The sequence below is a fragment of the Rhodamnia argentea genome, chromosome 8, assembly GCF_020921035.1.
Source record: "Rhodamnia argentea isolate NSW1041297 chromosome 8, ASM2092103v1, whole genome shotgun sequence".
Lineage (NCBI taxonomy): Eukaryota > Viridiplantae > Streptophyta > Magnoliopsida > Myrtales > Myrtaceae > Rhodamnia > Rhodamnia argentea.
The window spans coordinates 7608196-7630031 of NC_063157.1; the positions used below are offsets into that span (position 1 = coordinate 7608196).

The 21836-nt window shown below is 42.1% G+C and overlaps 2 protein-coding genes across 7 annotated transcripts; both read left to right on the forward strand.

The window, feature by feature from the left end:
- The first annotated feature begins 2280 nt into the window (after positions 1–2280).
- LOC115736733 (probable serine/threonine-protein kinase PBL5) lies at positions 2281–6225 on the forward strand. 2 transcript variants are annotated; one of them, XM_030668558.2, is made up of 5 exons: positions 2281–2585; positions 3003–3271; positions 3560–3749; positions 3907–4298; positions 5558–6225. In XM_030668558.2, exons 1-5 carry the CDS (start codon positions 2420–2422, stop codon positions 5876–5878), a joined length of 1338 nt encoding a protein of 445 aa, XP_030524418.2. In that variant the 5' UTR covers positions 2281–2419; the 3' UTR covers positions 5879–6225. The 2 variants fall into 2 exon arrangements, with proteins under 2 accessions (XP_030524418.2, XP_048140684.1); XM_048284727.1 differs by lacking the exon at positions 2281–2585 and having other exon boundaries at positions 3129–3286.
- Positions 6226–10038: 3813 nt separating this feature from the next.
- LOC115736736 (phototropin-1) lies at positions 10039–20675 on the forward strand. Of its 5 annotated transcripts, none has more exons than XM_048284722.1 (24): positions 10048–10157; positions 10273–10424; positions 11381–12139; positions 12230–12412; positions 12526–12617; positions 13383–13632; positions 13751–13976; positions 14075–14145; positions 14276–14382; positions 14616–14665; positions 14754–14858; positions 15157–15216; positions 15294–15383; positions 15736–15812; positions 16468–16552; positions 17008–17088; positions 17503–17606; positions 18172–18221; positions 18428–18534; positions 18652–18783; positions 18887–18938; positions 19643–19755; positions 20217–20357; positions 20477–20675. In XM_048284722.1, exons 1-24 carry the CDS (start codon positions 10098–10100, stop codon positions 20579–20581), a joined length of 3252 nt encoding a protein of 1083 aa, XP_048140679.1. In that variant the 5' UTR covers positions 10048–10097; the 3' UTR covers positions 20582–20675. The 5 variants fall into 5 exon arrangements, with proteins under 5 accessions (XP_048140683.1, XP_048140679.1, XP_048140681.1 ...); XM_048284724.1 differs by lacking the exon at positions 10048–10157 and adding an exon at positions 10578–10641 and having other exon boundaries at positions 10300–10424; XM_048284723.1 differs by lacking the exons at positions 10048–10157; positions 10273–10424 and adding exons at positions 10690–11001; positions 11098–11207.
- The last annotated feature ends 1161 nt before the right edge of the window (positions 20676–21836 follow it).

Below are 21836 nucleotides of genomic sequence, written 5' to 3' on the forward strand. Positions count from 1 at the left end.
AGTCCAAAGTCCAGATCCATTCGTCCAAACAAAAAAAAAGAGTCCAGACCACTGCTCCATTTTCACATTTTGTTCATCCGTTATCATAGAATTCACATTAGAGACACTTAGGACGCGCATGACAACACTTCTGCTTCTGAAACACCATCAGAAGCGGAAGTTGATTTCTGATAAAAAAAGACGTTTGATAAAATTTCTATTTTTAATCAAATACCGCCGGCCCGGCGAGAGGCGGCGGGCGGGCGGCGGCCAGCCGGCTGGCGGCCGGCCGGCTGGCGGGCGTTGGTTGGCGGAGTCGAAGAAGTGATTTCTGAAGTTGAGAAATAACAATTTTTTACTTCTCAAAGTTGGACAAAAATCCAACTAGAAGTCGAAATCTCTTTCAGAAGTAGAAATTCCTACTAGAAGTCAATATTTTTACCAAACGGATTTCGGTTTCAGAAGCACTTATGAAGTGTCTTTACCAAACGGATTTCGGCTTCAGAAGCACTTTTGAAGCAGAAATTCTGCTTCTGAAGTATTATCATGCACGCCCTTAATATGCCAATTCGTTGATCAAAATGTAAGATAGTTTCCCCTCTTTACGCTCCAACCCCTTGCTCAACTTCTCCAGTAAAAAGTTTTCCATCTCCGGAGCCATATGACCCCTTAAAATGCTTCCAAAGATCTTCTTGACAAAGTAAACTCTTGGTCGGACAATTGCAGGTAAACTTCTGTCAAGCAAACGTCCACAGAACCGGAAGGTTTCCTAATGCATTTCCGTGGATTTTTTGCGGAACCGGTTCCTAATGGACGGGTTCTCGGTTATAGGGTGAGAACCACTTATTCTCAAACCGATCACTTCTAATCAACCTGAGTTGCCGGACTATTCTTTCCGTATCCAACATGAATCGTCAGGTTGGTCGAGTTGAAATATAACCTTATTTTCGAAAATTTGTCCTTTTTTTTGGGTTGGGGGGTTTTAAATGTGAATCTAATTGGGTGTGGGTCCCGCGCTTTGGCAAACTTTGAAAAGGTTGACTTGGAATAGAATTTTAAAGAGATCAGCCGGCGATGGATTGATCATCAGACGGGTCGGGTCAACGCAAATGGTTGGGCGACATCATAAAAGACAGGACCAATCGATTCCACAGTAATTTATAATTAGGCAATTAATGACCTGCACGTCAAGAATTTTGGTTGATCAATTATGACCGGACAAAACACCTATTTAAAAAAAAAAAGGCAGAAAAAAAAGAGAGAGGGAAAATTTAAAATTAAAGGGCTTATTTTATTACTTTGGAGTAACTTGATTTTAATTTTAAAATTAAAGGGCCTGTTCTATTACTCGGGAATAACTTAATTTTAATTCTTATTTTTATGTTTACTAATACCGGTGTTTGTATTTGCCATTCCCTATTTGATCAATTGAAAGTTGGGACATTTGAAAAGCACATGCTTGACATGCAGAGTAGAGTAGTTCAGCTGTTTTCGGAGAAAATGGAGATTATAGGGCAAAAACAAATCGATCCGACATCGAATGAGTTTTGATAGCCGGTATACATTAGATTATCTCTTTAAGTTCTACTAAGTATGCTTTAGAAATCTGAAACCATCTTCCTCGAGTTTTGGCTCGCTCGCTCGCGCCTCGTCCCGTTTTGGTGGAATTGTTTTTTGGGGACCAGGTTCGCCAACTCAAAACATATTTTCTCGTCATTAACGGGTTTAAAGAGTTATTACAACATAATGCTCTGTTGATTTCTATTTCGATAGTGATTCGGCGCACAAAAGATGAAGAATTGTTGCGTCGCATGAAAGATTAAGATCCCATATATGATCTCATTAAACACAACTAACTTAAAACTGAAATGTTTTAAAATGCATTCAACCATTTTAAGATTGTGTCATAGTTGCATGATCATTGAATTAGCTTTAATGATGTTTCGTCGCTTATGCGGTGCCCACCAATCACCAAATTTCACATAAGAATTTTGATGTGTAATTAAAGTTGCATCCCCCTTTTCGTTTCATCATTAGTCGAAGCTTATCGAAAATTTAGATTTAGCATCTGTTTATTTTAAACTTATTCAAGTTTCAGCTCGCGATAAATCGATAAATCTTTTAACTCGGAAAGATAGTAAAAAAAAACTCAAAATGATTGCATAAGGAAATGTGAAAATTCATATATGACGTGGCCAGATTCAATTGACACGAGGGAGTTTCCATAAATAATTCACACTTGAAACAAACCCCCCCTCAAAAAAATATAAATAGGAAAAAACCATCGCAAAAAATCTCAGACTTCTTTTGCCACTTTGTTCCCTTCCCTTCTCTCTCGCGTTTCATGTTCTCTCCTCTTTGCCTTTTGGGGCTACATCTCTTCCTCTTGATTGCAAGATCGTAAGAGAGAGAGGAGAGAGAGAGGGAGAGAGAGCTTGTTATGGGGTGTTTCAGATGCAGTGGAAAAGCAGTGAAGGAGCTGGAGGACGTGAACAGAAGCAGCACCACCCCCAGCAGCAGCAGCAGCAACAACAACAACAACAACATCGTCAACAGCGACAACCATCGTTGTCCCACGAAGAAAGCGGAAGATCGAGCTGCTCCGGGTACTTCTCGAGAAATCTTGCGATGCCCTGTTTTGTTTGTTGTCGAAGTTGGAAGATTTTGCCAGTTGGGGCCCTTGATTTTGTAGCTTTCGAGCTGAAACTGAGGGGTGTTGGTTTAAAAATCTGTTCTTCATTTCCTGGAAGTACTGTTGATGTTTTCTTGAATTTTCCTTCCGATTGCTCAAAGATTTCTCGGGGGAGATATCACGACCTTGAATCTTGCATGTTTAGAAGATCAAAGCTAGAACTGCACAAAAAAAAAAAAAAAGGGAAAAAGAAAGAAAGTTTGTGCGTGAAGTCCTGTTATACTATAATAGCGCGGTTCTTTAAATTCATCTGAAACTTTTGTTGTCTATTCCGTCTAAGGAAACAAATTTCGAGACTTGATGTTTGTATTTTTCTTTTGCTACTTGTTAGAGACTGCGAAGGTCGATGGTTGCGGAAATGCGAAAGAATCTGATGTGGAGAGACACGAGGTTGCAAAGGAAGATGACCAACTGAACATAGATGTGAAGGATTTGGATTTGAGGGATATCTATAAGGATGCAAAAGCTAATGGAAAACGGGCTCAGACATTCACGTTCGATCAACTTGCAGCTGCCACGGACAATTTCAGATCGGATTGCTTCGTGGGTGAAGGTGGCTTTGGCAAAGTGTATAAGGGGCATCTAGAGGGAACTGACCAGGTTGGTTGAGTCAATGTAAGCCTTATACCCCATGTTCTGGCTCTTATTTGCTTCATTAAGTCTGTGCTGTTTATCGAGTCGGTGAAAGTTCTGGCACTGAACTTTACGCTAAAAGATAGCCTATGTTGGGACTGAGGAGGAATATATTGCTGCTATGTTATACTTCATGTTTATTAAGCTTGATGTTCTGGTGCAGATAAAAGGTATGTGTTAGGGCATGTTGTGAACTCTTGGTTTTCTTTAGTTAGTAGGTGGCAAGACATTAATTTTGTCGTGGATTTGGTGCAGGCAGTAGCAATCAAGCAACTTGATCGAAATGGACTTCAAGGCACAAAGGAGTTCATTGTCGAAGTAACGATGCTAAGTCTGGTTGATCACCCTAACCTTGTGAAATTAATTGGCTTTTGTGCAGAGAGAGATCAGAAGCTGTTGGTGTACGAATATATGCCGTTAGGATCACTAGAAACCCATTTGCATGGTAAATAAATCTCCTTCAGCCTGCGTATTCTGTTGTAATGCTATCATCATTATGTTCCTTTGACTTTTGTTTATAGCATGCAATGATTTTTGGTCCACATGAGTTCATTACCTTGTCCATTTAGTGTTTTGAATTTGCTTCTTTTATGCCTGATCAGACCTTCCGCCAACTAGACAAGGACTTGATTGGAATACAAGAATGAAAATAGCAGCTGGAGCAGCAAAAGGTCTTGAGTATTTGCACGACAAATTGAAGCCTCCTATTATATACCGTGATTTGAAATGTTCAAACATTTTGCTCGGCGATGGATATCACCCTAAGTTATCTGATTTTGGCTTAGCCAAGGTGGGTCCAAGTGGGGATAGGACCCACGTGTCAACCAGGGTTATGGGCACCTATGGCTACTGTGCACCAGATTATGCAATGACAGGCCAGTTGACATTCAAATCAGATATCTACAGCTTTGGAGTTGTTCTTCTGGAGCTGATTACAGGAAGAAAAGCTTTTGATCCCATGAAAGAGTCCAAGGACCAGTACCTTGTTGCTTGGGTAAGATACGACTGCCTTTCTTTTCCTCTGCTTATAAGTCATGACTGATTTGACAGATAGCTAAAAATATATTATTTGATTTGCAATGTTTCCTTAATTGTACTTATTCCTTAAGTTGTTATCTTTTCTCTGTTTTTTCCCTGAGATACCCTACGTGATCTAGCTTGCATGAAGTCTTGTTTTGTTTTTATTTTGCTTGAACTTAAGTTTAATAATCAAGACTGGTGTGAGATTTTGTGAAAGAGCAGATTATGTAACGATGCCTGCAAATCCGTTTTTCCTTGGCCATCTAATAGGGTGGTAAAAATTGTCATCATATTGTTGATCTCCATCGTAACTTATTGAGCTGGGTGACCTAATAGACTACCGAATCTTCTTTGTTGGACTAGTAATGAAGATTAAATCCATTATACCTTTGCATGTGCATCTTCTGGTTTCTGGGAAGTTACGAAACCTTCTAAGGTATTTACTCCTTGCCCTTAGAGGGTGAAAATTTGAAGTATGAATCCCAAGTAAGAACGAGCTTAGAGAGCAAAAATGTTGATGAGAGTCTTCACCTCTCTCACGTGTCCGGAATAATTTCTGGGGTGTTGCCTCTATGGCTTAGATTCCCTTGTGATTTATTTACCATATAATCTGGTATAAGAGGAACTTTAACTAGAAAGACATTCACATGTCATTTGTTTTGTGCTTTATGACGTCACTAACAAAATCTATTCATCAGATGTTGGCCTCTGGTAGTTTGTCCGTAATTTTCCTTTGGGTATGTTGCATGCTTGTTGTTTGCTGAATCGTTGTATGATGAAAACATGTAGGTACTGTACGGTTTACTTCGTGTTTGACTGGGGTACAAAATAGCTTTCACCTGAAGAAACATGATGTATAGAAAGAAGAGATTCTAAACCTAAAAAAAATATTCAAGGTTTTGCTTCAATCTCTCGGTTGATACCGTCAAGCCCTCATAACTTGAGGATGAGGTTATTTTGGTTTTGAATGCATTTACGTGTCAATTTTCCAACAGAATTCTGAGTCTGATGATGGACTCTTTAGCCACCTGAGAATATTTTCGTCTTCCTTACCTGTGGAATTGCCTTGAATACATTTATCTCATCCTGCTGGAAACTCGCTTTCGTGAAGCTGATGAAAAACACAAGCTAATATAAGTTGAAATTTTGAAATACATCTAGATGAGATGAAAGACAATAGTGTGTGTATTAGCAGTTTAGCTTGACTAACGGGTGTGATAAAATATCGGCCAGGCACGTCCCCTTTTCCGGGATAGGAAAAAATTTGCCCAGATGGCTGACCCAACACTTGAAGGCCTGTATCCTGTAAGAGGCTTGTACCAAGCGCTAGCCATTGCTGCGATGTGCGTACAAGAGCAACCCACCGTGAGGCCAGTCATAGGTGATGTAGTCACTGCACTGAATTACCTTGCCTCTCAGAAGTACGACCCGAGTGCCCAACCTGCGCAAATCTCTGGGAAGGCCGCCAGCGGTTCTTCTTCTAGAACGAGAAGGGAGGACAGAGTAAGCGCCGACGACGATCCAGTCTATTCATCTTATGGGTACCAAAACTAGGAATACTGCATGACTTTTGGTGGTGTTCATATATGAAAATGCCGACTTGTCGGTCTTCATGTGGCATGCATATTACGTTTGACACTTAATCCTTGACTTCAATTCAGGTAACCCTGTACCTTCCGAACTCCACTTCACCCCGTGTACATGCGAGCTGAGTTTTGTAAGTAAGATGCCTCTGAAGAAACTAGCTGTTTGTACCCTTCCATTTAGTGGGAAAAAAAAAAAAAAAGCCTCTATTCTTTCCTTACATTGTTTTGCCATGATCTGAGACACCTTGTGCTGAAAATTTTAGTCCAGACACCGAGAGATTAATATTCCACCAGTTGGTACTTGGTAGTTTGCTATTTGCCCTTAGCGAGTTTAAACACTGCGATTATCGAGTTTGCACAATGCGATGCAAGCTGTGCCTATACGGATTTCAGGATCTTCTCTTTACCGAGGCAGATGACGAGCCAACAAGCTTTCTCATACGCAGAAGTAAGAAAATTTGTCTCAAAAACGGTCAAAGCTGATTGATGGCCTACCAGCCAAAGGAGAACCTCATGAAGGGGGAGATGCTTTGGAGTCTCAGAACAGTAGCTCCAATTGGGTCACTTCTCTCATGCATCATGTTTATTTCCTATTACTAAGGGTGAGCTGTTTTAGGTTATGTACAGGTTTCACCTGGAATTTGAAATCTATCCATCTATATAGGACTGCCTCTCTCCGGAGTTTCACATCCATGTGTGTGTGTGTGTTTTTTTTTTGTTTGGTCTCCCAATGGATGGATTGGAGGAATGAGAAGCAAGTCGGCCCGCTTGAGTGACTCGGCCGGTCTATTCTCGACGAGCCTGACTTCGATTTTCTTGTTTTGTATCAGGACCTTACAAAACTATAACATTGTCTCTCTCCCTCGGGGAATCGAGATCTAATCGAAAGCCAATAGTGTTAACCATGAATCTTTCGTTTCTGCCCTTAAAAAAAAAAAAAAAACCCATTAAACTTTGGAAATTACGTTAGGATATATGTTGGGCTTTGAATCAGATGAGGCCCACTACCTTGGGTCCAACCTTCAGACATGATACAGCTCTTGGGCCGTTTGGTTGTTCTCGTTTCTTGTGTTTACAAATAATTTGGATTTGTTTTGTCCAGCAGGTAAAACAAATGGTTTTTAAAGGGACCCCTGTCGTGAAAATCACAACTGACACTTGTTACAAGCTGCTTCTGTCCGAAACAAAAAAAAAAAAAAAAAAAAGGGGATATGTGCACTATGAGTCCTATAATTTACCACGAAAGAGCAATTAGGTTTCAAAAAATGCAAAAAAATTGAATCGAGTCTTAAAACTTGTCAAATTAATGCAATCAAATCATTCAGTTAACTCTGTTTAGTTGGAGCCTCGTGTGCCTATTTTCTCGTCGTCGGACATAGGTGAGGCTCGGCCTCCCTCAAGCCTCGCTTGCCTTGACTCACTGGATCTATCCATTTGCGAGTTGTTGACCCAACGCCGTGATTACGATCTGCGCATTTTCTCTTTCGCATACCTCAAATCGGCCACTGAATGATTCAATAGAGCTCTCATGATCGGCGAGGGAAGGTTTGGTTGGGTATATAGAGGCATTGTCGTGGAGCTTGCCTGGATTTGGAGAGATTGCGGGGGTTGGCCAAGCCTCGAGCTCCCCGGCTCGCGTCAAGCCGATTGCTGTGCTTTCGGCCATCACCAAGGTTGGAGGTCGATGGAGAAAGTAGTGACGGGCGGAGGAAAGGGGAAGGAGGAGAAAAGAAAAGAAAATTAACAAAGAAAATGATAAAAATTTTGAATTTTTAAAAATTAAATAAAAAAGGAAAACAATTATAAAGAAAGAAAATGTGAAAGAAAGGAGTAATGGAAGATGAGGAAAATGTTTTCCTCTCCTCAAAAAGAGAAAAACATTTTCTCTATTTTTGAGGTAGCTTTTTTCAAATGGGAAAATGTTTTTTGGGATTAGCTTATTTTCTGCACCCAAACACCGGAAAATCCAAGAAACGTTTTTCGAAAAGTTATTTTTCGCGAAACGAACGAAGCTTAAGATTCAATTGTACTTTCGTAATAAGCTCTAGAACTTTCAGCGCACATATCCCAAACAAAAAGAAAGAAAAAGCTAGTTTTGCTAGCAGTTTTTTTCTTCTTCTTTCTCTTTTAGCACTTTTAAGCCTCGCAATGCAAGTGAAATGGTCAAAGTTCAAATGTGTGATTTTGCGCGTACGATTTCGATTGAGAGCAGCATGAATTTGCAAACGATCGATGGAGCTTCAACGGGCGATTTCCAATTTCCCAAGTTAGGAATGAATTTTGTGCCGTCAGTTCACCAAATGATGCGTAGGCGCTTTGCTTTTGCGGTAGTCACCTTCTATCTGCCACGTGTATTTCGGTGAAACGGTCAGGGGGGGGGTGTTGCAAAGGCAAGAGTGGGTCCCAGAAGCTCAGTCTATCGTCTGCGGTAGGGACTAGCGTTAGGAAAAGGGGGACAGGCTCAGATTGGCCACATGGAATGATGTGACCCTCCCGCGACCCCTCGACCAGCGTGGGGTTCACGTGGGACGTGGGACCCACCCGCACGTGGGGCCTACTCCCACACACCCTGTCGTCATCGTCATCTCCTCCGACCCCTCCAAGGTGAAAAGCACATAGCACACGTGAAATTCATATTCCCGACACAATTTGTGAGGTCTAGATATGAAATTTTAACTATGTACAATGCGTTTTCGTTTTCGATTTCCTCTCTCCGTTTCATTTCGCCTTTCGAATCTCTAACTCGTCGTTCGGTTTGGGAAGTTCGAATATGGCACGATGTCTGATTAGAGAAGGATAGACTTCGATTGATCTTGCATGGAGTCAAGTCGAGAATGTCGATTTGTCCTCGGATCCTATCTTAACGGCTCAAAATGACTCAATAATTTACGTACTTTTCTTGAAAATTGGCATTTCAACCGCCAAGTTCAATTCAAGTGATGTTTTGCAGGGTAGATCGTAATTCTCGATCCACCCTCTAATGTTGTTTTGGGGGCACAGATTGCAAGGACTACGTAGTGCGATTTTCTCGAGCATGTTTGACTAGAGTATAAAGTTGATTGAAAAAATAATTGAAGCCGAGTTGAGTTTCAGGATACTATATAGGAGGATAATTCTTTCTATAATCTACGGTTTTGTACTTTCGCAGAATAGAAAATTAATTCCCATCTCGTACCCTAATGAATAGAAGTTTGAGCAAAAACAAAGTGATGCTGGTTTTGAGACATCTAAGCTCCACTTTTAGACTTTACTCATTGTCGAGAGGGAAATTCAAGTAGCTCGAGCAATGAATATAGTCGAGTGATTTCAAGCTTAACTCGATCTCGTGTCGATGTTCTACCCCTCGGCAATCGAATTGAACTCGAGTTCATCAGCTCGCTCTATTCGGGTCAAATCTCGAGCCAAGGAACGCCGATCTATGCTTCGCGGTTCTCACATAATCGAATCTCTCACGTTAGGTTCTAAAAATCGATGGGAGCTGTCTTAACAACCGAATGATCGGTACTTCCTCTATTTTTGCGATGGTGGATTGCGAAGATGGTGGTCATCATCGCCTCCGTCTTTGATTTTAATTTTACGATCAATCCGTGCATGTCATTTTTATTTCGACTGACAGGTCGTGTTCAAAATCATGGAAGAATAAGATTGAGTTTTTATCCCCAATGATCGCGAAAATCCAAAAGTAGCGCCCCCTCTCGTCATGTTCGCTTTCAAAGAGTCGCGGCCCATGCATTTCCGTGGCCAGCAGCAGATGTAAAAATGCAACATGCCCATAAATCCTCTCCATTTGCATTTCTGACCCCCACAAACTCACTCTTTCCCATTTTTGCCCCAAACCCCCAAATAAAATTATAAAAACGGCCCCCCCTCCTCCCCCCCCCCTTCTCTCTCTCTGTTTGGTTGTCCGATTCTATCAATTTTATCCTCCATCTTAAAAACTTCATTTTTATTCGGACATCAGCGTTAGCGACCAGCGGGAAACACGACGACACTTCAGCACAGTGCTTCGGCAGGCACCGAAACGCACCGCCGTTCTGGGAGTTTTCAACCTTTGCCTCAAGTGGAAGGTGAGAGAGAAGGGTTGATGAAGAAAGAGGCTCTCCCCTAATCAGAAAGTTTTCGAATTCTTTTATGTTTTCTTTTTTCCTTTCTACTTCTGATCGAGGAAAGTATTGCTTTCGGGGTTCATGATTGGTGGCAGGCGCACTGCAGTACGTGAAGCGCCATGTGAGTTCGCAGTTGTACAGGCATGGGAGGCCAACCACTCTCTCTCCCCGCAACCTTAAAAAGTCGTTTCTGGTCCGACCTTTTCCACTCGTTGATTGACATAATCTGCTTCTTCTTCCTGCTCCTCTGTCTCAGAGTTTGGTGCTGCAACTTTCTTTAACCGAGGACGAAGTAGAAGGGCCCGGCTCGTCAGCATCATCACCACCGGCGAGCTCTGTTCAACTTCCAAGCCAGAGCCTCCCAGGTCCCACGAAAGTGCACCGGAAGTTCTGCTCCGACCGGTCGAGGTAAATTCTTCACGCCATTCTCGCGGTACACGTCCGACCCTTCTTAGCAGTTCAGATCGCTGTTCCGATTCTGGGAGCACGGACGCTCGCGTTTGATCGCACGTCTCGGGCAGGAAGAATTTGAACGAGTAAGCAGTCGTCATACTGTCTCAGGTGCATCATCCGTGTCAGTGAAAAAAGAAAACGAAGAAACTAAGTCGGGCGTTAGCCCGCCACGGTAAGTTTCGGAGGGTTAGGTAAGGTTTTATCCCATGCTTTTGAAGAGAGAGAGAGAGAGAGGGATGGGACGTTGATGGAGATGGAGCTTAAGCTAGCAAACGGCACACATTGGCCGATCCAGTCGAAATGACCCCCCCGAAGTCCCCCGTCGCTCTTTGGATTCGCTCGTTCAGTCCAATGCCGATGCTTAAGCTCGGTCTGATTCCATCCGATCCCAATCCCCGAAAAAGAAGCATCCTTTTCAAGCCAACCCCGCAAAAAGTCCCAGTTCATGATCAGTGGTCCACGAACTCGCATTCAAAGCTCCTTTCACCATCTGAAAACGACCATTGCATTGCGGAATCCGCCAGTTGCCCGCGTACGTATTCATACATGTACACGTCCTCGTGTATATCTCCGGTTCACGTAGCCTCGCATGTCGCCTTTTCTTCTTTTTAAACCCCGGAATGTGCAGATCGTCGCAATTGTCTTACTGTGGGGCTCTATTTTCGACCACACAACCTTGTTTGGTTAGTTTTCGACGAAATTCGCACTTGGGTTTTCGACCGAAGTGGCGATGCCGAGGTTAGTGACGTGGGAGACATACTTTTTGACATGTAGCGTTAGATTTGGTAGCAAGTTATTTCTTTTCAACGTGATGGAATTGATTAAGTTACTGCAGTAGATTCAGAATCGTTCAATGCGTGTGGGATCATCTCAAAGTTATGTTCTTGTTTGGCAATTTGTGTTTCATCCAGAGAAATGGAAGCGGCGGACCACAAATCCACTAAATCGCCGTCCCTAATGCCTCCTCTGCCCAGGGACCCGCGCGGGTCACTGGAAGTTTTCAACCCGTCAACCTTTTCGGCCCGACCGACCAACCCGGCCTTTCGCCCGCAGCAGCCCCACTGGCAAACCTGGGTTGGCCGGCGAGAAAGCCCGGAACACGACCCGCCCAAACTCCCCCCCTCCAGGCCCACCAGCAGGGGCGACGAGATCAAGGTCACCACCTCATGGATGGCCCTAAAGGACGACGCCCCTCCGCCCAACCCATCACCGCCCTTGGCGCTGAAGCCCGTGTCAACAGTCCATCAGCATGACGACGGCGGACGATCAAAGTCCGCCGCGTCGGCCCAACCGCCCGCCGAAGCGGGAGCAGCCGCGCAGAGGGCGGCGGAGTGGGGGCTGGTGCTGAGGACGGACACCGAGACCGGGAAGCCGCAGGGGGTGACGGTGCGGACCTCGGGCGGGGAGGACCCGAATGTGAAGGCCGGGACATCGAGGAGGAACTCGAACAACTCGGTGCGGAGCTCGGGGGAGTTGTCGGAGGGCGGGGAGGGAGGGAAGGAGAGAGGTCTCCCGAGGGTGTCGGAGGACCTGAAGGACGCGCTGTCGACGTTCCAGCAGACGTTCGTGGTGTCGGACGCGACGAAGCCCGATTACCCGATCATGTACGCGAGCGCGGGGTTCTTCAAGATGACCGGGTACACTTCCAAGGAGGTCATAGGCCGGAACTGGTAAGTGGTAACACTTTCTCTCTCTCTCTCTCTCTCTCTCGATGAGGAAGAGGGGTTTTGATGGTTTCGGGTATTTGGGTCGGGATCCAGTCGGTTCATGCAGGGGGCGGAGACGGACCCGGAGGACGTGGCGAAGATCCGGGAGGCGTTGCAGGCGGGGAGGAGCTACTGCGGGAGGTTGCTGAACTACAAGAAAGACGGCACGCCGTTCTGGAACCTGCTCACCATCTCCCCAATCAAGGACGACACCGGCAACGTCCTCAAATTCATCGGGTGGGTCTGCTACCTTTTACGTAAAAAGAAAATATTTTTTTAAAAAATAATATCTGAATTATGGATATTAATTTTTTTTTTTCCTGGGGGTGTCGGGGTGATGATGGGGACAGAATGCAAGTGGAGGTGAGCAAACACACGGAGGGGACCAAGGATAAGATGATGCGTCCCAATGGATTGCCCGAGTCCCTCATTCGCTACGATGGTTTGTCTCTTCTTTTTCCCAATGATTCTCTCTCTTTTTCCATCTATCTATCCATCCATTTTTCGTTCGTGTCGTTTTCCCCATCCCCGACGAAGAAGCATGTGACCAGTAGGAGACATTACGTATCCCGTCACGTGCTACTTCTAAAGCTTGAATCCAAATCATGTCGCCATCGACGAGGTTTGTTTCTGCATAATAGAAGCAATATTTTGCCAACACATGCATGATGAAAATTCAATGCATGTTTCCCGAACATGTAAGAGTAAAGGATTTGAATTATCGGTGGACCGACCATATGAAAGTATAAGGAACGTCGGTATTTTGAAAAATGGAATTCTTTTCGATGCAAAAGACATTTGTTGGTACGACCCTTGTGTCGGAAACATCTGACTTCGCAGGTAGCGATGGGATGAATTAAATTACTTGCCACCCGCGTGACTAAATGAACATGACGTTCCGAGGTTTTGTAGTAAGAAAATTCAAGTTCCTATTCTTGTTACGCTTAGGATTCCATTCTAGAGCAGTAAAAATGGCGGACCTTCATAGAGGTTCACGAGAAAGGGACTCATGGCCGTGCGAGGTTACCCGTTCCGATTTGGAGGTCTTTTGATCTTAGACCTACTTCGTTAATGTGATCGTTTGCAATAATGTGAAGTGCATGATGCAGGTGTTAGCGGATTCAAAGCTCAGTTAACGGATTACTTCCTCGTGGAAAGAATTTAGACTGGATGCGAATGACGATCCTGATGTGTTGTTTTCTCGCAGCCCGTCAGAAGGAAATGGCAGCGAATTCTGTCTCGGAACTTGTGCACGCGGTGAAGAGGCCGAGGGCGGTCAGCGAGTCGATCAATCGCCCTCTAATGCGGAGGTCGGAAGGCAATGGGGAGAAAGAGAGATCGGATGCTATAGGAAGACGAAACTCTGAGAATCTGGGAGGCATGAGGAGTTCGATGCAGCGGATCAGTGAGGTGCCGGAGAAGAAGCATAGGAAATCCGCTCGCCGCTCGTTCATGCGGTATTTGCCTTTTGTCTCTCGCTGTTAAGAATGTAGTGGAATTAGTGATAATTTCAGCAACTTGTATCTAGCTAAGATGCTTTTGTCTCACTAATTTGTCTCCCCATCCTTGTGGCAGAATGGTAAGGAAGAGTCAGTCCAGTTCCGAAAGCTTCGATTTTAGAGGAGCTGCAGATGACGATGAAGACGACGGCGACTTGAGTGAAACTGACGAGAGGCCAGACAGTGTGGATGATGTTGTAAGACAGAAGGAAATGAGGAAGGGTATCGACCTTGCTACAACGCTCGAACGTATCGAGAAGAACTTCGTCATCACTGATCCCAGGCTACCGGACAATCCCATTGTAAGACTGTTCGACAAACTAATGAGGAGCTTGTTCATTCGTTGAACTTGAAAGTGGATATATGCAATTTAAAACTTCATCTGGTCTGAATATTTCAGATATTTGCTTCTGATAGCTTCTTGGAGCTGACGGAATACAGCCGGGAAGAGATCCTCGGGAGGAATTGCAGGTCTTTCTAACTAATTCAGTAATCTTATTGCAACATCGTCTGAAAAGTCTAAAAAAAGTAATAAAGAAACTGAACTATTGTTGAGATGCAAATGAACTAGTCCTGACATACCTTGCTTGAATTGGTATAGGTTCCTCCAAGGACCCGAAACAGATCCAGCAACTGTGAGGAAGATCCGGGACGCCATCGACAACCAAAGAGAAGTCACTGTGCAGTTGATAAACTACACAAAAAGCAGTACGTATCTCTATATTTCATTTATAATGACTTGAATAGAAATACTGTGAAGCGGAATTCCTATTTCAGCATGGCTTCAAAATTATGAGCTTCGTGTAGAATGACATAAATGATAGTTTCAGGGAACAACTAATGAAAGTTCCTCTTAGATAAGTGTGCATGTTGCTTGTGCATAACGCTGATCTACTTTGCATACTCCTGTAAGTATTGTAATGTTTTCTCCTGAATTTCAGGCAAAAAGTTCTGGAATTTGTTTCATCTTCAACCAATGCGTGATCAGAAGGTGCACTCCACAGTTAAAGTTTAGATAGAAGAACATAATGCCATAGTACTGTTCAAAGTGCTAAAAAACTGTTTATGTGAGAAAACAGGGAGAAGTCCAGTATTTCATTGGAGTACAGCTGGATGGTAGCGCGCATGTTGACCCGCTGCGCAACTCTATTCCTGAGGATACTGCTAAAGAAAGTGCACAACTGGTCTGGGCTCTCTTTGCCTGCTTCACTTATCATTCAGTTATCGTCATACTTTGTTATCTCTTCGAGTTAGGGAATGTCATACTTTTCAAACTTAACCCAGTTGTTCCAGATCACTTTTAATTGAGTCACATTTCTGAAAGATGATTTTTTTTTTTGTTTAGTTCTTTCAGTTTTGCCCCACAAAATGCCAGACTTTCCATATATTAGTTGCTACTAGCACTGCAAGATTTTGTAGTAGGGTAAAGAATCTTGATAAGCTCCAATATTTTCTGTCATTTTTCTTGTTGATGAATTATAGGTGAAAAGCACTGCTGAAAATGTCGATGAAGCAGTGAGGGAACTTCCAGATGCCAACAAGGTAGCATCCTTCCTTTGATTGAAGCATCATAAGTCTCTTAAGGTTATAATTGAGATTAAGGACTTTTCTGTGAGCAGACACCAGAGGATTTATGGGCTAATCACTCTAAAATGGTTTACCCAAAGCCACATAGGAAGGACAGCCCCTCTTGGAGAGCCATTCAACAGGTACTTTATATCTTATCCTTGTTCCGTACTAATATTAGTTAATAAGTAAAACTCTAGCAAATGCAATGTCATTCTTATGATAAGCATGGTGCATGACCTGTAAATATTGGGAGGAATGGATGTAATGAATGCTTTTAAATATCTAGTGCCCTTCACCATATACGGTTCCTACATGTTTCTACTTGCTCTGAGTATATAATTCACGTTCTGTACTTGTTAAAGTAGATATCTCGGTGACATTGGCACCACATCAGTTTACTACTTTGGTCTTTTATAAGCTTTACTTTATGATTTTCTTGCCGTTATCTGTGCTTGAGTCTTTTATTTGGTGAATGGTGCTCCTGACATGCAGATACTGGATAGCGGAGAGCAGATAGGACTAAAACATTTTAGGCCAATTAAACCCCTTGGCTCTGGGGACACCGGCAGGTACATCCGCTGCATGTCATATTGTCTCAACTGGAGCTAAATCCCATCTGGTTCAAGCAAACCCAAAAGTTTTTGCAACTTTGACCCTTGACAGTCCTTCCCAAAGGTCAGAGGTTTAGCAAGGAAATGAGAAACTTTGTCAGGCTCGTACATGCAGTTTTATTGAACTTCCTTGACCAATCCTATTCCTCTTAATCTTGGTCACAAATTTTACTGCATATATTTTAAGCATATAAACTGCAGAAACCCAGTCATGCTAAATAAACTGATGATAACTTCCTTGGAGTTACTAGCTAGTGTGGGATAAGAAACCACTTGCAATATGCAGTTGGTACTGTTATGCGTGATGCTCAGACTTACTGATTGCACGCTTTGCTCTCTTTATTGCTGGAAAAGCTCATGTGCCAATACTAGAGGTCTTTAAGTACATTAATTTAGCCAAATTTAATTATGTTTCAGTTGTTTTGGAAATTTTAGCTTGAAATGAGAAATCTTGTATAGGTTGCTGCAATGTAGGGCAAAGGTGCAGTTGAGGGTTTTGAGTCTTGCTGGCATTTCAGAAGATGTTAATTTTTTTCTTAGTTATTTCTTTCTGTATCTGAAAGGGGCATTTTCTGTGCGTGAGAATTTGATGAATGCTTGACCATGATGGCAGTGTGCATCTAGTTGAGCTGTGTGGAACCAGCCAATTCTTTGCAATGAAGGCCATGGATAAGGGTGTTATGCTTAACCGCAACAAGGTACTGCAATTGGTCAACGTCAATCAAGATCCAAGTTCCTCTTGAATTTATATGTGTGACATTCTCACAATCCTTACAATAAGACTGATCATTAAAAAACCCGAGGACATTACTGATATGGACATAGCACTAACGAGTTGTATTTTTCGTAGGATAGAGAAGTTACCTTTGGTAATGCCATAATCTCACTTCTTCTACATTTAAAATGGGGGTCATAGAGAAGTCACCTTTGGTAATGCCAAAATCTCACTACTTCTACGTTTAAAATGGGGGTCATTCCTTGTTCGGTGTTTACGTTAGGGGAGGATTATCTATGATGGTTGGATTCTGTCCAGCAATTGGCTGATAATGTGCTTTCCTTCAACTGAATTCCTATTGATCTGTTTCACGAGTCTGTAATGGATCGCATGCATCTCATATTCCTTAAGATGAATTGTTTTTTTCATATTCCGAAGGTCCACAGAGCTTGTGCTGAAAGAGAAATCCTCGACATGTTGGATCATCCTTTCCTTCCAGCTCTATATGCATCTTTCCAGGTAAATCATTTATAATAGATTGTTACCATCCTTGTCTTCCAGCTCTACATGCTTCTTTTCGGGTAAATGGCATTTATCTATACTGGTAATTGTAGAACATGAAGATGATGCAAATTGAACTGTGGGCGTGGTGCTTGTTATGGCAAAAAGGAAAACAAGAAAGTTATGTCAATTACTGGATATGGGCGACCCATAACATATTGTTAGGCACTTTTCACTTTGCCTCCAATGATCCCAAGTCGTGCTCTCGCATGCCCTTTCAGTGATTGCTTGTTATATTATTCAAGTTATGTTCGATCGTCTTCCATTTGTGAGTCAATTATTTACCTCCTCATGGATCTAATCCAAATCGGTTAGGATTCTAATGCTGGTGGTATCCATCCAACATGAGTACTAATATTAAGTTTTCTGCAGACCAAAACCCACATTTGCGTGATAACAGATTATTACCCCGGTGGTGAGCTCTTCATGCTCTTGGACAGACAACCCCTGAAGGTCCTCAAGGAAGATGCAGCGAGGTAAAAGTTACTGAAACAATCTTAATGTAGATGCCTCAAATGCTTATGTCAAAGCTTTTCTTTTTGCTTAGGTTCTAGAATTTATTCAAAGAGGCTACAACCTGATTTCTGAGGCTCATGCTACAAACAAAGTTCCCCTCGTCTGAAGTTGAAAAGTGTGTCATTTAAGCTGCAACATATGAGGACTTCCTATGCTGAAAGACACAATACAAATTATGCGCATTCATACGTTTAATTCCACAAACTTATTTTATTAGAATGTACTATCCAGACGCAAAAAGGGAGGCCAGGTGCATGAAGCTCCTGCAATGTGCAGAGTCCGGGGAAAGGTCACGACCACTTTGGGTCTAATGCACACAGCCTTATCTTGCAAATTTTTGCAAGAGACCTTTATGATGTCTTTAAAAATTCAAAACATAGAGTAAAGCCGATATTACTCTGCAATTCTAACTCCACCTCTGGAAGTTGCAGGCCAAAATGTCGAGCCAACTTGACAACATGACTGGTACCCCGCCCTGTCGTGTTCTATTCCTTTGAACTCATTGCATATAGTTGATCATTGCAGATTCTATGCTGCAGAGGTAGTTGTGGCGTTGGAGTATCTTCATTGCCAAGGTAAAAGTCCATCACTTTACATCAACCGAGAATTCATTATCTGCCAGATACACATTCTTGATGGCAAATTTCAATGCGGTTGATGATGAAAATTGAAACAGTTTTGTGTTCTTGAGGATTATATGTGGGCTAACAAGAGAATGGATAGCAAATTAGACATGCTGCCTGGAGTCTTCCCATTTATTGACACCTTTGTCAATTTACAGGGATTATCTACAGAGATCTAAAACCAGAAAATGTTTTGCTTCAGAACAATGGGCATGTTTCTTTGACAGACTTCGACTTGTCATGCTTGACATCTTGCAAACCACAGGTAATTCAACTACCTAATCATCTTCTGTATGAGCAATTGTTTCTATGATTAATAGTAGAATCAAAACTATGCAATATTGTGTATAGATATTTTATTCATTGATTCTTCTATTTGAAGCTTTTGATTCCTAGTACTGATGAAAAGAAGAAGAAAAAGAAGAAGAATAAAGGCCCAGAGATGCCGATCTTTATGGCTGAACCCATGCGGGCATCGAATTCTTTTGTCGGCACAGAGGAATACATAGCTCCGGTTAGTTTCTTCTTTTCTTGCCACTATCTAAAGTCCAAAGACACCAGATGGAGTGCACCAGTTTACTGTTGTGTTGCTATTCTAGCTTCCCGTCATGTTGCAGGAGATCATCACAGGGGCTGGCCATACAAGTGCAGTTGATTGGTGGGCGCTTGGTAAGTTCTTCTCGTATCTTCTAATGAAGGGGAACACGGTATTCTAGAAAAGGTTTTTTCCAGTTCTTGGTAAGACCAGGCTTGCTTTTGCGTGAATGTCAAAAGAACTACAATTTCTTTCAGTCAACTTCATAGACAAAGATGTAGCCAATGCATTAGGAATTTGACAAGCGCAAAAAGAAAGAAAAACTACTTCGTCACATGTGTCCTCTCTGGTGGTAACGAAAAAGAGGTTTTCCCTCAAGAGGTCATTGACTTAAAGAGCAGCCCGATTCTATAGAAACGTGGAACCCTTTTACCAAATAAATTGATCCACCAACACCAAAGGAGCAAAAGCATCAGTCAGAAATACTCGCCTTTTGATAGGCATTAATTCTGGATCTCACTTTGAGCTCTCAAATATGGATAAACTCAATGCATTATGCTGATATTGCTTTCTTTGAAGTCATTTTGGACCAGATAATTATATTGAAAAGATACCTTGACATCTGCAGCCCAACAAAAAATTTCATGGGGAAGGAGAATTCCCTCTTATCATTAGTATTTGTAGTTCTGTGGTAGATTTGGGTGCTTTGTCGTGTAATGATGCTTTTCACAGGGATATAGTTTGTCATTCACGAGGCACTACTGTTGTCACACATTTTCAGCTTACTTATGTTTCTTCAATTTGCCTTAGAAAATCCTGTTGTCTCCATATCTTATAGGTATTCTGCTATACGAGATGCTGTACGGATACACACCATTCAGGGGAAAGACAAGACAGAAGACATTTGCCAATATCCTTCACAAGGATATCAAATTTCGAGGAAGTAAACCGGTTAGATTTCTGCCTACAATCATTCCTAGAACCTCATATGCTTGAACCATGGAATTGGTCGAACAGAAGTTCATGCTCGGTCAGAAGTTTTTTCTACAACCCCCAACTGATTTGATCTAGGAGATCTTCATGTTCTAGCGCACAGATCAATATGCCTGTTTTAGAAACAGACATTTAATAGTGGCCTCAGCGTCTCATTTCGGATTCATCATTGGTTCCTTCCCTTGAACTGAGGTTCGGGGAAGTTTCCCCAGTAAGTAGCGACACATTTGGCCGATTAGTGGGAGATATTACTGCACATTCTGTACCTAGCAGTTTTAGTTGGTTGCATGATTATGGCAGCAAGATATGTTTAAGTCGGTTTCCTCGAAACTTGCTGCATAGAAGGTAAGAGGTTTCTTATGAACTTTAGCAACTCTGGAGGATCATAAGATACTAAAGGGAACTATGTCCGTCTGCAGGTAAGTCTCCATGGGAAGCAATTGATGTATCGATTGCTGCACAGGGATCCCAAGAACAGATTGGGCTCGCACGAAGGATCGGAGGAAATCAAACGTCACCCATTCTTCCGCGGCATCAACTGGGCCTTAGTTCGGTGCATGGTAATGCGACATTATCTATATCTAGGTCATTGAAAAAAAACATTGAGATCAGAAAGCAATGTTTAATTCCTAATTTGCTCGATCTCATGCAATGGGATGACAATGTGTGAACTATACAGGAACCTCCTGAGCTTGATGCTCCTCTGTTTGGGGCAGCCGATGCAGAAAAGGAAGCCAAACTCGTAGACCCTGAAATGGATGACCTTCAAAAGAACGTTTTCTGAGAGGTCTAGCTCCATGCCCATCCATTTTGCAGTTGAATTTAAGCAAGCAGGAATGAAAACTTCATGTTAAGTGCATGGACTTCAACGTGCAAAAGAAGGAAAACGGAAGAATTGAGGTCGCTTCGACTGGACTTGGAAGCTAGGAGATCGGTAATTCTTTCGCTTTGACATTTGATATGTGGAAATGGCTTCACGACATGCTGTGCTGATCATTTCTTTTTTAGTTTGGGGATGTAATTTCCTTTATCCATGTCGGAAGGATTTAAAATTCTGTTCTCTTTGCAACATGAGATTGTAAGTCTTTCGTGAATAAATCTGAAGTACTTTGTGTGACGCATCATGTTACGATCATATGAATCAACTTTCTCGTTTCATGGCTTCACGGTAATTTTCCATGCAACAGGCAGCCGCCATATAAAAGATTCGGAAACATGTTCTTCTTATATAGATCGCATTTTAGTTTATATAATTTGCATTTACTTTTGTTTGGTCAAATTTTTGCATTTACTTGAGTTGCATGACATATAGTTCACACCATCTCGAATGTGCAGCTCAAATTTCCCATTTTCTCTTAAGCCAAAATTCCACATGCTTTTTTTCGGTTAAAAACTGCGTGTTCATGCCCCTAGTGCACCGTGTAATCTTTAATAGACATGTTAAAATAAGTCCCAAATTCATTTAATAACCTACAAATATTTAAATGAGTCATAACAAACTTAACAGGTCATAACGGGTCTACAAAATAAAGAGGTCCAAATAAATAGATTATAAATAGGTCCACCAATTTAAAACAATTCATTTAAAATACCTTTATCCTTACACTATCAAGTGGACTTAACCCATTTAAGAGACTCAACAATTAATAAGACTTTTATAATTTTTTTTTTTTTATAAATGAAGTCTAGCGACAACTGCAGAGCCCTCGCCTGCCCACGAGGCCGTTTGGGCAAGGGCCATGACCTCGCCTTTGATGCTGGCAAGGGATTAGCAGCCCTCGCTGGACTTCGTAAGGAAAACAAAGGAAAGAAAAAAAATAAAATAATAAGAATAGGAAAAAGAAAAGGAAAGCAAGAAAAAATAAAACAAAAAAAGGAAAAGTGAAAAAAATAAAAAAGTTATCCACTAAATTTGTACGTTGGCAATATATTTTTTGAAAAAAATTTTTAATTGCAAGTTTTCTTAAATTGAAATAAATACGAAGGTACATTAGCAATATTGGTTGGATCAAGCAAAGGTCAAAAACTTTGCATTACGA